The sequence below is a fragment of the Ammospiza caudacuta genome, chromosome 5, assembly GCF_027887145.1.
Source record: "Ammospiza caudacuta isolate bAmmCau1 chromosome 5, bAmmCau1.pri, whole genome shotgun sequence".
NCBI lineage: Eukaryota > Metazoa > Chordata > Aves > Passeriformes > Passerellidae > Ammospiza > Ammospiza caudacuta.
This window is the reverse complement of record NC_080597.1, coordinates 58,182,631-58,198,188: the sequence shown is the minus strand read 5'-3', so window position 1 is coordinate 58,198,188 and position 15,558 is coordinate 58,182,631. Positions and strand designations below refer to the sequence as shown.

The 15,558-nt window shown below is 38.9% G+C and overlaps 1 protein-coding gene across 3 annotated transcripts in view; it reads right to left on the bottom strand.

Moving 5' to 3' along the window:
• Window positions 1-1,400: 1,400 nt before the first annotated feature.
• Window positions 1,401-15,558, bottom strand: part of PLXNB2 (plexin B2) — a 250,394-nt gene continuing 236,236 nt past the window's right edge. For all 3 annotated transcript variants that reach the window (XM_058804457.1, XM_058804458.1, XM_058804460.1), the window contains 7 exons: window positions 10,414-10,568; window positions 8,648-8,808; window positions 7,920-8,067; window positions 7,355-7,419; window positions 6,596-6,671; window positions 4,509-4,583; window positions 1,401-1,706 (listed from right to left, as the gene is read on the bottom strand). In XM_058804457.1, coding sequence (XP_058660440.1) covers window positions 1,602-1,706; window positions 4,509-4,583; window positions 6,596-6,671; window positions 7,355-7,419; window positions 7,920-8,067; window positions 8,648-8,808; window positions 10,414-10,568 — 785 coding nt within the window. In that variant the 3' untranslated portion in view covers window positions 1,401-1,601. The remainder of the gene's footprint in view (window positions 1,707-4,508; window positions 4,584-6,595; window positions 6,672-7,354; window positions 7,420-7,919; window positions 8,068-8,647; window positions 8,809-10,413; window positions 10,569-15,558) is intronic.

Sequence of the window (15,558 nt, the reverse complement as noted above, 5' to 3'; positions counted from 1 at the left end):
GTTCAGGAATGATTATAGACAAATGCGAGAAGTCGAGTACAAAGCAAACAAAAAACCTGCTCACAGCCTACTGGGCAGGAAACCAGTTCTGGTGAGGCTTTTGATTTTCAGAAATTGAAGAAAAGGCCCACTGACAAATACTAGGAAATTTTCAAAATGGGAGATAATAAAATAATATCAATAGACAGTAAAAGTCAGTGTGTAACAACCTACCAGGCAGGGAGAGCGGGCGCAGACACTGCATTAGCTTGCTGAGAGTCAGCAGAGTCCGGGTGCTTGGCAGGACAATGAACGAAGGAGTACAGATGGCAGCACGTCATTAAAATGCTACTTTACTGCCAAAAACTTGCAAGACAAAGAGAAGTAAAGTTCTCTGATGTGCAATACAGCAATTTAAGAAGACGTACCTAACTTTCTGATTTGTACGGCGCTTACCTATATTGTAAACACACACTTTCTGACAAGTTATTTCAATTTTCTTTGCTATGGATTATAGTGTGTATTCAATCAAATGCAGCATTCCAAGGCTCAAAACTGACTGAGTGGTTTTCAATAGATGAGTATATGATTTTTTCCAATATCATAGTAGTATTTTACATCACAGATACAATAAAAACAAGTGATGGTATTTCTAGGACAGTTCCAAGATTCAAATAAAAAATCATCAGAACCATTCTAAAAGAGGGTATTATACATAATCAAATCATGTTAAACAGCACACTCTCGGCAAGCAGCTAATTACAAGCATTCTGCTGGTCATGTTTTTCACACAAAAGTCATTCAATAGCACATAAATACTTATTTTTCTGATCTGCTTCTTTTTACAAAACCATTCATCAGATTCACAGAATTAGTACAAGTAAGGCACATTAGCATATATCATAAAACTCACAATAATAACAAAGAGTTTTAAAGTTTTAAGGACTGATTCCTTCTTTGCAGTGATTTCTGAACCGAACAAGACTTCATCAGTAGAACTCTTCTACATTGAGATTACACTTATTTCTCTCACATCCAACTGTGGTGGGTGCATCACCCTTAAGATAAATAATTAAATTAGAACCATGAGTGGTAGCAAATCCCATTTTTAGATCTTGCAGAGAAAATGGACACTTTGTTCGCTATGTTCATTATGAGCACAGACCAAGTTTTAGAGCTCTATGGAAGTCAATTTCCAGTTATCAAAATAAAAGGGGATATTGCATGTGTCTCTGAGTATGTTATTGTTTTCCTAGTACAAATATTGCTTAAGGTAGAAAGGATGCTATGGTATTGAATTTACTTGCATAATGAATTCTAAATGCTGATGTCTCAGATTCTACTAAATCAAATGAAGGATAGGTCTTTCTTCTTCCACCCCCCACCCTGCCCCCAACCAAAGGACTCTTTCCCACAGAAGATTCATTTACACACAACACAGCTTTTAATTAGAAGCATAATTTACAGTAAAAATTCTTTACATTACACCTCTGCTATCAAAAAACCATGAAATCTTTCATTTAAAGTTGTAATTATACATTAAAAAATAGAACACTATTTCCTTAACAGGAAGAATGAATTTCAACATCTTCAGATCAGATTTCTTTATTGCGGCTTTTGAGTCAAAGGTCAGTCACTTTATTCTCTAGCGCAGCTGCTATTTGCTGTAAACGGAAGGCAAGCTGCATTTTTTGTGCAGCTGGATCCTCTTCAAGTGCATTTATAATCTGGAAGATATAAACACAGAAAGTTTAGAATAATTTAGCTTAAAATGTATGACATAGTTCTGAGACCAAGTGTTTGATACTACTTTGGTTGTAAAGAGTCTTTTGCATTCACTCTGTACCAAAGTCCATCTATTAGGCCCCATGTTCTATTTTTTTCACAAAGGCAGTAAAAATGATTGTAACTTTATATAAGTTGCTGTAATGTTTCCCATTATGTTGGGATACAAGCAAATTAATTGATAGCGCTTTATCTTGTAAAATATTACATTCCAAGATGGAGCAGGCAGGGGAGGAATTTCCTCAGAGCTATTTAAGAAACAGTGCTTTTACATACAGTGCACCCTACACAGCTTGAGGGTCATTTACCATCAGTAATTATATCCCATCCCCATGAGCTGCAGTTATGAGAAGCTCCTGGGTGGTCCATGCACAGGCATGTGGCAGGACCACGCAAGGTCTCCTGTGCCTGTAGGCAAGATGAGGAATAAAGCCAGCAGCTCCCTTTTGGCTATCACCAAGAAATGCCAAGACTCTGGCCCAGCACAGCATAGCTCAGGAAAGCAAATAGCTCCTCTGAGGAGCCCCCAGCATCCCACAGGCTCTGCTGTACAGAATATCTATAAGAGGATATGACTCTTAAGACACAAGGGATTTGAAAACAAGAGCCAGTAAAGGTCAGCTGTTATGAGAAGGCTTTTCTTCAAATAGAGTTTTTAGGGTTTCCCAGATCAAATTCAAAAGGTTTTGAAAGGTTTTCATTTCCACCATCCTTTAGGAAAACTTTCCCACCAGCTATTAGATTTCTCCATTAGAAAAATATGTTATGTGACAAAACCATTCCTTTTCTAGAACTGGCTTTATTAATATAAGTCTGACAGTGTAATCAAGCAGAAACCTTTAGCACTGTTTAAATACTATATAGACTTGCAAGTACAAAGATGGAAAAATGGAGTTTGCCTGTCACTACCCGTGGTTCTTATTACTTCTTGAACACCACTGACAATGGAGATTAATGCAGTCAGAATCAATCTAGCCAATAATTTCACTTTGAAGGGCTGGTATAGTGTTTGCATTTCCAACACTGGAGCAAATTTGTTTAGAAACAATTATTTTAATGAATTTGTTTTTAAAGTGTGAAAATATTTTTACAAGACAGACCTAATAAACACTTATTGCAGTATTTAAACTGGGCCTGATTTAATTTGATATGGTTTCCTTAATTTAAACAATTATATCTAGCTGTAACTCCTCAAATTTAGACTAAATAATTTATGATTATCTCTACTGGTGAATATATCCTTCCTATAAATGTGGACAATTAGAATGTACCCACTTAGTCATTGTCAAGCCCTGCAGAGATGCAGAAGGTAGAGCACATGCTGGGAACCACTGTGTCAGTAATAAAGACAAGGGCAGCTGCAAAATGTTCCAATTTATGCAAATTAAAACATTTTCATGGAAAATAAATAAGCTTGATTAATTTTACTGAATAGTTCTTGACAGATTATCTCCACAATTCTGAATTAGCAGCCTTTTCATCACATGCACCTCATTGCTACACAGTGATGTACGTGGAAGGGAAGAGCTGCAGCTACATACTGGGGTGTGCTGGCCTGCCACTGATGAAGTGCCACAGGCTGGTGGCTCTGCCCGAGGTGTGGATGAATCAGGGATTTACAGTTCAGCTGTCATTCAGGGTCCCCGAGTGTTTTTGTAAGAGGTCAAACTACGGACATATTTGGGAAGGTGCTGAAAGCACTGGTGGTGAGGGGTGAGGGAATGCCATGGGGCTGGCCTACATTCCTCTGTCTGCTTCCCCCACTGACCATCATTGCAAGAGTTCTCAGGGTGATTTGATTTTCCCTGCTTGCATCTGTTTAAAAGCTGTGAGAGGCTGGCTGCTCCTGTATAAAGCAGCTGCAGTGAAGGATGCGACTCACTGTCTTCAGTGCTGAATGTAAGTGAAAACACAAACTGTGCTGAGGTGCAAGACTGAGCGAATAGAGCTCACATGTACTGTGCTCCTTTTTGATTCAGCATCTGTTCTTACTTGCTTCAATTCTGAAGGTTTTCTGGAGGCATTCATTTCCATGGAAACCTTTGAATAAAAGTTTCCTTCTCTCTTTTTGTCCTCAGATTAAGTTTGGAGAGCCATAGCCACAGCCCAGCTACTCTGGGATATTCTTTGTCCCCCTTTCCACAGGGTGTGAAAAACCAAAGAAACTTTTTAAACTGAAGCTGTGAGCCTGCTTTTGAATCAGGCGACATTCAACAGTTACTCTGCTTTGGTTTACTGCAGGCAGGCACTTCACTTGGCATGGCAAAACAGGGATGGTACCACACAGGGAAGTTTAAAGAGCATTTTAACTAATAAAAATGTCATGGCTCCAATTCCTACAAGCAAAACAAGTTTAGCAAATTTTTCCTAATAAAAAGGCACACTGTCTTGAAACCTGATATAGCTCTGATGACTTTTTGCTTGGTGACATTGTTATATATTTATTAGGATGGTAGAACTGAAGAGAAGTGATTTTTAAATATATTTATCTTTCAGATCTTGTTAAACTATCCATTAAACTATCCCTACCAAAACCAGATAGCCATAATGAAATTGTTCATTTATAAGGACATTATCTTGACCAGTGTAATTGCCAAGCAGTGTATATAACTGCAAGGTTTTTGTTCAGCACTGCTTTTACCTGATCATTCAGTGAAATCCAGAAGTCACTGTTTTTGACTAATGTTAGCTTTCATAACCTTTTACCACTGACATTAAAGCATGAAAACAAAGGCATAACTTACCTCATCATAGTATTTGTTAGTGTACTGGTAGAGTTGGTGTAGAGCCACAAGCGTGTTTAAGGAATCAGTATGTGCCTGTTAACACAAGCAGGCGGCAAACATGTCAAAATAGGATCACACACGGCTGAAACTTATGCACATGCACAACTGTTGGGTACAACTGACAAAATTTCCAAATGCAAGCTCTGTGTTTAATTTTTGTTGAATGACACTTGGGGCAGAGAAAAGGAGTGAGAAAACTTTTGGTTGGTGATTTTTAGATCAAGGCTTTCCCTCTGGTATTTTTCCAGCCTGCCCATAACTCAATGTTGGAGGGGGAAGATATTTTGAATTCTGAACGTCAAACCACAGGCTACAGCTCAAACATCTGTTAGCAGCATGGGTGTGAAAAGCTAAAGCATTTACCCAGTACAATCTACATATTGTTGAGATATTAAGCATTGGTTCTGACACAGTCATCATGGGTGTTTGAAATCCTTTCTCCAGCTCTTTTTACATCCTGAAAATTATTCACACTCCACTACAGCAAAGGTGTAACTCATCAATATTATAAGCACATGTACATTTGGAAAAAGCCACCCGAAACATGGAAATAGAAAGGTGGGGGGGGGGGGGAGGCGGGGGGATAGTGAGAAGAGAGAGAGAGAGAAAGGACTTCAAATGAAGCAGGAAATAACCCTTCCATTACCTTATCTTCCCCCTGCCCCCACACATATGACTTATTTAGTGAATGTGCTCTACCTGTCTGAACAGATGTTCTTCATTCAAATGTGTAGGATTCAAGTCTCTAGCTATGCCTTTAGTCTTTTAAGTTAGTTAAGAAAATGAAGAATTGCAGAATATTGCTACTGGCATAAATGATTACCCCAGGGATAAAGCAGCAGAGAAACATCCATCTTCCCTTGCTCTATAAAAGTCACTTTTAGAGCTGGTCAAAATTTGCAGTGTTCAATCACTCCTTCCATGTTAATTTTGATCATAATTTATAATGAAAATAGAAAGGAGGAACATATCCTGCTAATGTTAAAACATTATATTGAATTTACTTTTAATCACCAAATGTTCTAATTTTATATACATCTCAATTTATGTAATAAATAAAGTGAACTGTAAAATGAAATGTCACTGCAGATGAGTTTTGTAGTAAATGACTGAAAATAGAAATGCTCTCATGAGGATGTTGATCTGCAAAATGTTAGGTCCTAAGGGCACTGAAATAAACAAACCGCAAAAAATTCCCCAAACATCCTCCTTACGCTAGAACTCTTCAACTAAATTAAGCAAATGAGCAAACCAGCCGGTAAATACACTGCCTTCTTGCTCAGGCTAAACAACGTCTTTAGGGCTGGTGAGGGACTCTCCGGGTTCCCCAAGTTAAATAGAGTGCTTCAAAGGCAAGAGCCTGCCCGAGCTGAGCTGAGCTGCACAGCAGACAGGCTGTTTCGAGGCTGAAGCAGGTTTTGAACTGACTTTGTTCCACCCATCTCCAGCCAAAGGCCCATATAGCAACAACCACACTCTGCTCTCCTCCACGTGAGGTAACCCAAATAACCTACAATGCAAAATCTGCCACTGAGCAAGCACGATGAACTTCTTACATGTAGCATAAAGCAGAAGTATTGCCCCTGTATAGACTGTTCTAAAATATGCTATACTTAATGTTCATGCCTCCTCTATAATTTCTGGAATCTAATTTTTGCTGTGGTAGCACTGTGAATTCAGTCACTACTCGTTGTCAGTATGATCAATGCTAAAAATCCTCTGTGTGCTGTGGAGAGAAAGCACAGTTCAAGAGTGTATAATTTTACCACAATGGCTGTGAAAAACCCAAACACTGTGCTCTATTTCCTACATAACTCAGATACATTAATAACAATAAGGATTCTTGATTCCATTCAATAATCAACATTTCAAAGTTTGAAATATTGGCATGACTACAATGAACAGGAGTATTTCAGAGATTTATGAAATCGTCTGATATTTGCACATACAAAAGACCCCATTTGCTGAGATAGAAAGAGAAGACAAAAAACCCAGTATTACACTTGGCTCCAATTTCACTACAAGAAAATAGATTTTATTCTTACCCTAGAAATCTCTGCTAGATGGGTATTCATGTCTTGGTCACTCACTGGCACCATCTGACGAATACCTTTGTAGTAACTGCCAGAGATTAAAAAGGAGTTTCAGTTAGGAAAATAAACTGTTTCTTTCTGGTAATTCTGCCATTATTTCAAACATGCTTCCTTACTAACATAGGAAGAAGACACAACAGACCAGTGATTCCTTCAGCAATCCTGCTTTCCAATATTAGAGCATTTGCAGTAGAGGTAAATCTTACCTGATTGTACAGGAACGTACCAGAGAAAGAAAAATCTATAATTGCAGATAATGATTATTTTAGGTCTTAAAACTGTCAAGAGTTTTTTTGTGTGGCAGATCTTCCATGATATTAACAGAATTTCCAATTAGCAAATGAATAAAGTCAGAGACAGCATAGAAAAAAAAATGTTTCTGAAAATGTTTTCAGGATTTGGTCTCTACTGACTTATGGAAGTGCAGCATTTGTTAGACAGATCATGTGGGTAGCAAACTGCAGAAAACAGCATCATATTTTCTCCTGAATAAATCTATTCATCTGTCTGTACAGACAAGAATATGCCCTGGGTCCTAATGGAGCTCCATTTCAACTCTGCCAATGCCACCACCAAGGGCATCTTTAAACCTTTGGGTGTAAAATTTTTAATATTTGACAGCTGACTTTGACTATATCAGCATTCTCTTTTCCTCTTACACAGGCTTAAAATCCTAAAAACTGAAAAATCATGAAAAGAGTTGATACTTACTCTTCCACCATTTTCTTATAGTTAGAGATTTCTTTCGCATAAAGTAATTTATTACTCGGAGAATCCTGAAAAATTTAGAATATGGAAAAATGTAGTTATTTATGAACATTTCTAGGAAGCAAAAGAAAGTAAAGAATATAGGATCAAGCCTTTATATTCACCTACACTCGAGCTTAAAAGATATTAACATTTGGATACTTATTAACAAAGGTGGGATTATTTAGTAAAAAGATGGTGCTTACACATGGTATTACTGCTGAGTTTTACAAAAGTATTAATGCTAGGTGATGATAAATTATTGGTGGACCTGAAATACTCAGTTTTAAAACATGCTTTTTATAAAAGCAGTTGCTATTTGCTACTTTTTCAACAGCATCAATTGGCAGACTACACAGAAATACTGACAGTTCACCCACCTGTTAAGTGATGAAATGTTAACTTCATTATAAAACTAAAAAGAAACGATCAAGGCTGTATCTCCTCAGAGAATGGGTATTGTCTGTGAGGATGCCCTTTGTCTCGTCAGGAATGAGCATAGTCAGGATGTAGAATGCAAATCACTTACTCTGCTTAATTTGTGCTCTGTTCTTGTGCAAGCATCCATGAAAGTCTGTGCAATGACTGACAAGGAAGCATCCACTACTTCATGAACATGAACATCAAAGATGAAATGGGGATTTTTCAGTATGTTTACCCAGAATCTAAGAGGCAGGCTACAAAGCAAAGAAAAAGAAAAATAATCCTTTTTACACAATAAATATTCTACAACAAAAAAATCACATGAAATCAAGTATGGGCTTTGCATTTTCATCTCCTCACAACAGTGATGTTTAATTTTATATTTCAATACTTATACAAGCTTGCCTGGGTTCCATGCCTGAAAATCAACTCTTCACTCTCAGGAAAACTCATATGAGAAGGACCTTGAGTGCCCCAAAAGAGCAAGGAAGGATGTATGCATGGTCAGGGAAGCTACAAAGTAGTATGTATTAGATTTTGTGATTTGACAGGTAAATCTAGTCCCATTTGTCTCTTGCTTTCCTCTTCTCTGAGGAAAGACAAAAAATAAAACATGGTAAATCTGCCAGTGACAATCCCATAGGTAAACTGGTTTCATTTTTTGCCTCTTCTTAGGCTTACAGGGAATCTTTTTCATCACACAAACATATTGTCTCAAAATTCTGAGGATTATAAATGACATTTACTTTGATTTATGGTAAGAGTGTTAGTATATACCTGGGAATTATACTCTTTTTTCTCTGCAATACATGAATGACTCTGTTCATACTGTACCTGTTCGTTTTCCAAATGTGAATGGTATCTTCATCCTTGATGTCATGTTTTTCTGCTTGTTCATCAAGAAAGTCAAAGAAGTACTTCACAGCTGGTGGTACCACATGGTTTGAGTTGAGCACACTGTGAAAGAAGTCATCTACAAACTGCTGAAGTGTCCCCTAAAAGCAAATTTTAAAAAATCAGTTTCATTCGTGTTACAAGCTGAACTCAGCATCTTTTATTCCTATGGACATAATCCAGCTGCTGTCACTGATGGCCTTTATCCTGAGGGCTAAGAGTGACAAAAAGTCAGCAATTTCTTAGAGCAGTGACTTTGTAAACTGCCAACGCAGTAAAGACCTTCTAAAGCACAATTTAATGTTCTAGACTCAAAGGTTGTGACTTCACCAGAGATCCTATGGTTTGCACAGCAAGGTGTGCCTTCTGCTTGACAGAAGAAGCAGAAATTGGTTGCTACATTTACCCTTCGGGATCATTGCCCACATGAAATAATTTTTAGCCACTTTTTAAAGGTTTTTCAGCTTCCCACATCCAGTTTCTCTGACAGCAGAGCACTGCAATTTTTAAAGACAAACTGAGAGGAAGAAGTACCAGTGAGCATTTGCCCTTTTTGGCTAAGGGCAGGCACATGGGCCTTATCAGACATCCAGTCTGACTCAGCTTCATGGGATCCACAGAGTCCAGAAGTGAAGCATCCAAGAAGTTGTTGGATTCTGGCATCAGCCTGGATCTTAGCAATGGCAACCTCTGCGACTGTCCCCTTGTTTTAGAGAGGACCCTGTTGAGGCCACACAGAGCTCATCCCCAGCCAACTGATTGGCCCTACAGGGACCTTTGAAGGGCTGCATCCTCTTCCCAACCATGACTCCAGCTGACAGCCTCCAAACAGGGAAGGGAGCCAGATGGCAAGGAGCTCTGAGACATTCTGCTGTCAGCCAGAACACACAAGTCCCAGGGCTGAAGGGGTAGCTGTGATCTCAGCTGTAATACCTCACCAACATTTTATGAGTCAGTAAAGCTCCAGACTTGGTAATAACCTATAAAATGGTTATTGGGAATACAAAGCAGTGACTTTATTATCAGAAGAAAGGGATGCAAGCATCTTTTTGGCTCTTCATCCTGAGTCTATGTCATCTAGCCAAAGACTTTCCTTCATATCCACTTCCATGCTTGGACAAGTGGCCTTAGCTGGAGCCAGACTGACTTCATTTTCACAAAAGGAGCCTGGCTTTGTGGTCATTAAACACATTATTCTAAATTCTAATTCTTTCTTCATGGAGAAATGTTTAAAAAATTATTTTGCTCGTTATCAATTCTGCAGTAGAGGCACAAAAAATTCTATAAAAGCACTATTATTATTTGGAAACTTGGTTTTTTTTGGGTTTTACTGGAACATTGATCCCATACAAGAACAGAGAAATATAAGAATTTATAAAGCATTCAGTTCAAAAGAAAAACCAACAAAGTATTATTTAAACAGGTGGCACAGAGCAGAATATCCATCTTTGTCTTGCAAGGAAAATCCTTATTTAACAATCACACAGTCATGGTTCTCAGCTTTGAGCAGGAGTTGTACATTATCTCCTTCCCAGTAAAGCTCCTCAGGGCATGTTAATCACTTGAAGCCTTGAACACCAGCTTGTATGTACATGGCACATATTCCAAACTGCAGATGAACACATGACTAATATTTGCATCTATTGCCTCAGTTGTGTATCAAAATCTGTAGAAGTAAAGTTAACTATAGCACATCTGAGCCCTACCTTCACAGAAAGAAGTCTGGTCAGGTAGATCTCTGTAATAGCTTTGGTCCTCTCTTTTTCCTTCACACTGCCCCGCTTTGATTTCCCTTCATCCATTTCATCCACTGGCCGGACTAGATGCCAGACCTTGTTTTCATCTTCCAGGAGCGCATGCCCTAGAAACAGTAATTGTAATAATTATAAAAAACACCCAACCCCAAAACAGCAACACAAAGTAATCATATACACATATACACGTTCCCTGTCCTTAACATACCTGTCCTCTTGCCAAAGGGATCTAGATTACTCTGTTCCTGTCCAACATACACAACTCAAGTACTAAATGTTCAGTGGCACAGAGATGAAAAAAACTGGCTTTTGTCAAGATCAAAGGGTGATGAAAGAATCACACAATAGGAAAACTTCTATTTGGTCCTTGTCCTGGTTCAAGCCAGGACAGGGATAATTTTTGCAGTAGCCAGGAGAGTCATGGCTGGGACATGGAGGTTGTTCTAAATGTCATTGTCACAGGTGGGGAGAAGGGAGTTTCCTCTGGGGAGAAGGGGTTCCTTCCAGTGGAGTAAGTGTGGAGGGAGCAGTGGAGTGATGCCAGTTTCAGGCTGGAGGGAGCAGTGGGAATAGCATAACAGAGGGAGCAGTCAGGTACTGTCTGTTGTTGGGGGTTTCTATGGTGAGCAATAATGTTTCTTTTCTTATATCCACTGTCATTAGTTTTCTTTTCTCATCTCTTTGCTGTTTCCAGTAAATTGTTATCTCAGCCCATGATTTTTACCTTTTGTGTCTCCCATTGTCCTCTCCATCCCACTGCAGGGGAGGGGGAGGTGCAGGGGAAAGTGAGCAAGCAGGGCATGGCTTGGAGTGGTAGAAAAGTAAATTAGATAATACCATTCCTAAATCACAACAGTCATGTAAACACAGTATGTGTATGTTTTGAGGTTCACACAATTAAGTTATTTTATTCTTTGTGAATTCTCAAAGACACAATCAAGTTATAGAATCTTAGCTAGGTCTGACCCCATAGCCACCACAGAAATACAAATTGCAGCCTACTCCTGGTACAACCTTTTCTCTCAGTAAAACCATTACAATTCACATCTTTACTCCACTTGCTGAGGTCAAAGTATGGTACCTCAGTTCAAACTTTCCTTTTATCACCATTTGATAAGCACCACTTGACTTTGTAGCTGAGTGGAGGAAAAATACATCCCTTCCCTGAGATTACATGAACTCCAGCAGCCAGAGATAATGACTGAAGCAAATTCATATACATTCTAATAAGATTTTTTAAAAAATTGTTTGTCAGTATTCATAGTTTAAACCAGAGGGAGAGACTCCCATCAAGTCTGTTACAATAAAGCAGAAACAGGAGCAAGCCCTTGGATGATAATGGATGGTCACAGTGCCTCTCTGTGCTGCCTGGGGCTTGGCCCTGCACCCAGTGCCAGGGCTTGGACCAACAACACACAGTGCATAAAAGCGGTTTTGCATTTCAGCACCACACTGTTGCTCAAACTCCATGCCTAAGGAGCTTCTGTTACAGACAGTTCTAAAAGAGATGATACAATTAACTTGCCATTAATATTCCTTGAAAAGGGTTTCTCTGTCACTTTCAAATCTCCTGGTTTTTTTGTTCTTCCTTTAATTCCTGAACTTTTGCATCTACTTGGCACAGTCCCTAAAAGCAATAGTGCTTTTCCAGTGGAAGTTATTGAATCAGTATATTTAAAATTATTGACATCTTAAAAATATGAAAGTTATTTTTCCCATAAAAATTGTGATTCAGCCCCACGGTACAAATTATTTTGCATTCTGCTAAGTTTTATGCCTTAATATACACCTCTAACTTAACTGAATCCTGGTTACAACACAAAATATTAGTTTTTAATTGCATTAACTTTGACCATAATAGTCAATTAACTAAGTTCCTCAACAGCTACATTGAATTTCCCAGTTTGCATGTACATTCAATATTTTACATCACAGGGGAAAATAACATTTAAGAGTAATTTGGCTAAGCCAACACTTTTGCTTGAATCTACTTTATATATTCTCATGAAAAGCATTAGTTTTGCAGCCTTCTGGGACATTTACTTCTTTTTAACAAGGTAGGGAAGAAATATAAATCCCACATTAAATCACATTGTCCTTTGAGAGTCCTTAATTCAACCTGGAAGTTCATGTGAATGAAGCCAGAAAAAATAAAAGCTATCACTTTATTTTGAAGCAGTTGTGATTTCACAATAGATGCCATTCATAGCAATCATCTGCCAGTACAATAAGAATCACTGCTGGGCATGAAGTATGGAATTTCTTTTGCAATCCCTGTTATTCACTTTTGGAAATTAACAGATCAAATCAGGCAGTTAGACCAGAAACTATATTCCAGCCTTATGTCAGTTCTTTATTGCACTCCTGCTTCCTGCTTTGAATCAAAGGAATTCATTCTCTCTTTGCCCTCCTGATGGTAGATGGTCCAGTTTAACTTTGGACAGAAGAGGAAACTGCTAAAGTGGTTTCCACTGAGATCACTGGCTCTTACACTCAGCTGAGCTTGGTCTGTGTTTGTTTAGCAACAGCAGAATTGGCTACTAGTGGAATAGTAGTTATTTCATAGCAGAGTAAGGATCAAGGGACTACAGCTCAAGCAGATGAACTTCTGCAACCCGAAGATCTCACTTGATTTGTATAAATAGCAGGAAGAAAGAGGAAGAGAAATTCAGAACATGGACCAAGAAAACATGTTAGCAACATGGTTGCTAAGAGAAAATAACAGTCTTATGAGATAATATTTTCCTCAATGGGAAAGTAGGAAATAAAGAAAATAAAAGATAGGGGGAAATACCTCCTTTTTAGCTCCTTAGTCACACTAAGCATCAAGCTGTAAGCAGGAAGAAGATTGTGTCCAGGGGGTCAAATGCTTCCCCCTGAGCTCTTTGTCTTGGTCCTTGGACATTCTTTGGCCAATATAAAATAATTATTGGGGTGTTGGGGGAAGTGTTAATGGCAAAAATTGACTGTGCTGACCAATTACAGTGGTAGGAACCATGATGTAAACATGAGACAATGCAGCCCCTTTCCCCTTGAGCGACCTGCAGCAAATTATCTTCTTTCCAGTCTCCCCTACCTCATGAATACTGTTCCATGGAGATGGAGGAAGGGCTGCCCTAACAGATCTGCTAATTAGTATTTCTGATCTGCAACCCTGTGCCTATTTTTATTCATAATTAAAAAAGGGGAAAAAACCACCACCCAACAAAACAAACAAAAAAAGCCCAAAACATAATATCAGGAAAAAACACCCAAAACAACAGAATGTGTTGTTTTGGTTTATAGTTCAGTGCAGAAATACTAGTATGAAATCACTGGAACCATTCTCCTTCTTGATACAAATTAGTAACTGCATTTATTGTCTCCTGAAGCAAAAGATGCTGCATTTAATTTGTCACAATCTCCAGCTTCCAGTGTCTTCCTGTTAAAAGCTCTGAATAAAAGCAGCACAGAAGCAATGCCAGGATTTAGAGCAACATCTCTGAACATGGTTTTACATTTTCGGTCGGTGCAAAGCCTCCTACTTTGGCTGACAGTCAATGGCTTCAGCTGACACTTCTCAATGCAGAAGGTGCAAGTTAATGAGACTGAATAAAAGGAAATCCACTTTGTCACAAGCCTCATTCATAGTCAGGATAGGATTTCTGTTTATTCAAACCCTGTAAATCCCTGTGCCATATAAATGTGTATGTGTGGGAGGGGAAGCCTCTGATCCTCTCCTCTCCCCTTTATACAGTGTCTCACAAATCATGGTCACAGCAGGCTCTCACTTTGTACCAGCTTTGTAACATTTTATAGCTTTCCAAGAGAACAAGCTGGCACCAGATAGCTCTGAGGACCTTACAGTGCTAAAGAAAGCAGGGTAGCTTGGCATGAAACACTGCCATCCCAAATTTGTACACTGCCATGGTGCGAGACAGGTGTAGAGAAGAAACACGGTGGAAGCTGTTAGCACTTGATACTTTGGGGTCTGAATTCTCTGCAGACTTTTCTCTAACATGCAAGAGCCCCTGTGTGACAGCACTGTCCCCACAGGTCTGCTTTTCCTTTACAATTTAGCATGCCCCACAGATAACTAATGAATTCACCTTGGAGTACAGATAGATTATGCTTGTTCAAAGAGCTTCATCATACTGAATCATATTGAATGATATAATTGCTGAGAAGAAGGAAAGGAAAAAAACCTAACCCTAAAAAGAAAAACGTGTGATCTGGTCCTCTACTGCCTGCCACAGGGGTGGAGAGGTGAGGAGGATGAAGGTTGGCAGTGCAGAACAGAAGGCTGACCATTATTCTATATCCAGAAAGCAAAGCAAGTTAAGGGCACCACCAGGCTCCATTCACAGTCCACTCCACTCATTTAGAGGTGAGGTGAGCATGGCCCCAGCCACCAGTGCAGCCACACTGAACAGGGATTAGGAATCAGCACCTTGCCTGGCTGCACTCCACTGCCTTCTGTATTAAACTGGATGGCTTTTTAAGTTAACATGCTGGGTTGGCACCTGCTGTGGCAGAACAGTCACTGCCTGGCCAGCTATGCCGGGCACTTGGAGTGAAAGAGTGAGGATAGCAGCAGCAGTGTACACATGACCATTATAAGTCTCTTCTTTCTGGTGGAAAAAGTCACAAAAGACAGAATCCAGGAGGACAGAGTAAGAAGTAAACAGTAAGTAATTCTGCCCATCTTAATTTCCTGTCCAACACCAAAACAAATCAAAGTCTGAACCTTTCTGCTAAATAGCCATATATGTCAGAGCTATCAGCTGAGACCCATCTTTTTGAAAAATGTACATTTCTGGCATATTATTTCCAACCTGTTTAACTGTCCAGCCCTCAAAACGTATTAAATCTAAGATCAGTAAATCTGTTTAAAGGAATGAAACTATTAGGTGAAGTAATGGCCTTTGCAATCAGTGCTAGAGAGAAAAGCATATCAAATGAGTTCATGGGAGGAAGAATGATCTCAACAATTATTGTTCCATAAATCTAACTTCTACCTCATGTAAAATAACTGAATATAAGGATAAAAAAACCTCAGAGAAACTGAACATCTGAAGTCAGTAAAGGAAATACATGTGACAAAGAACATATATTAAC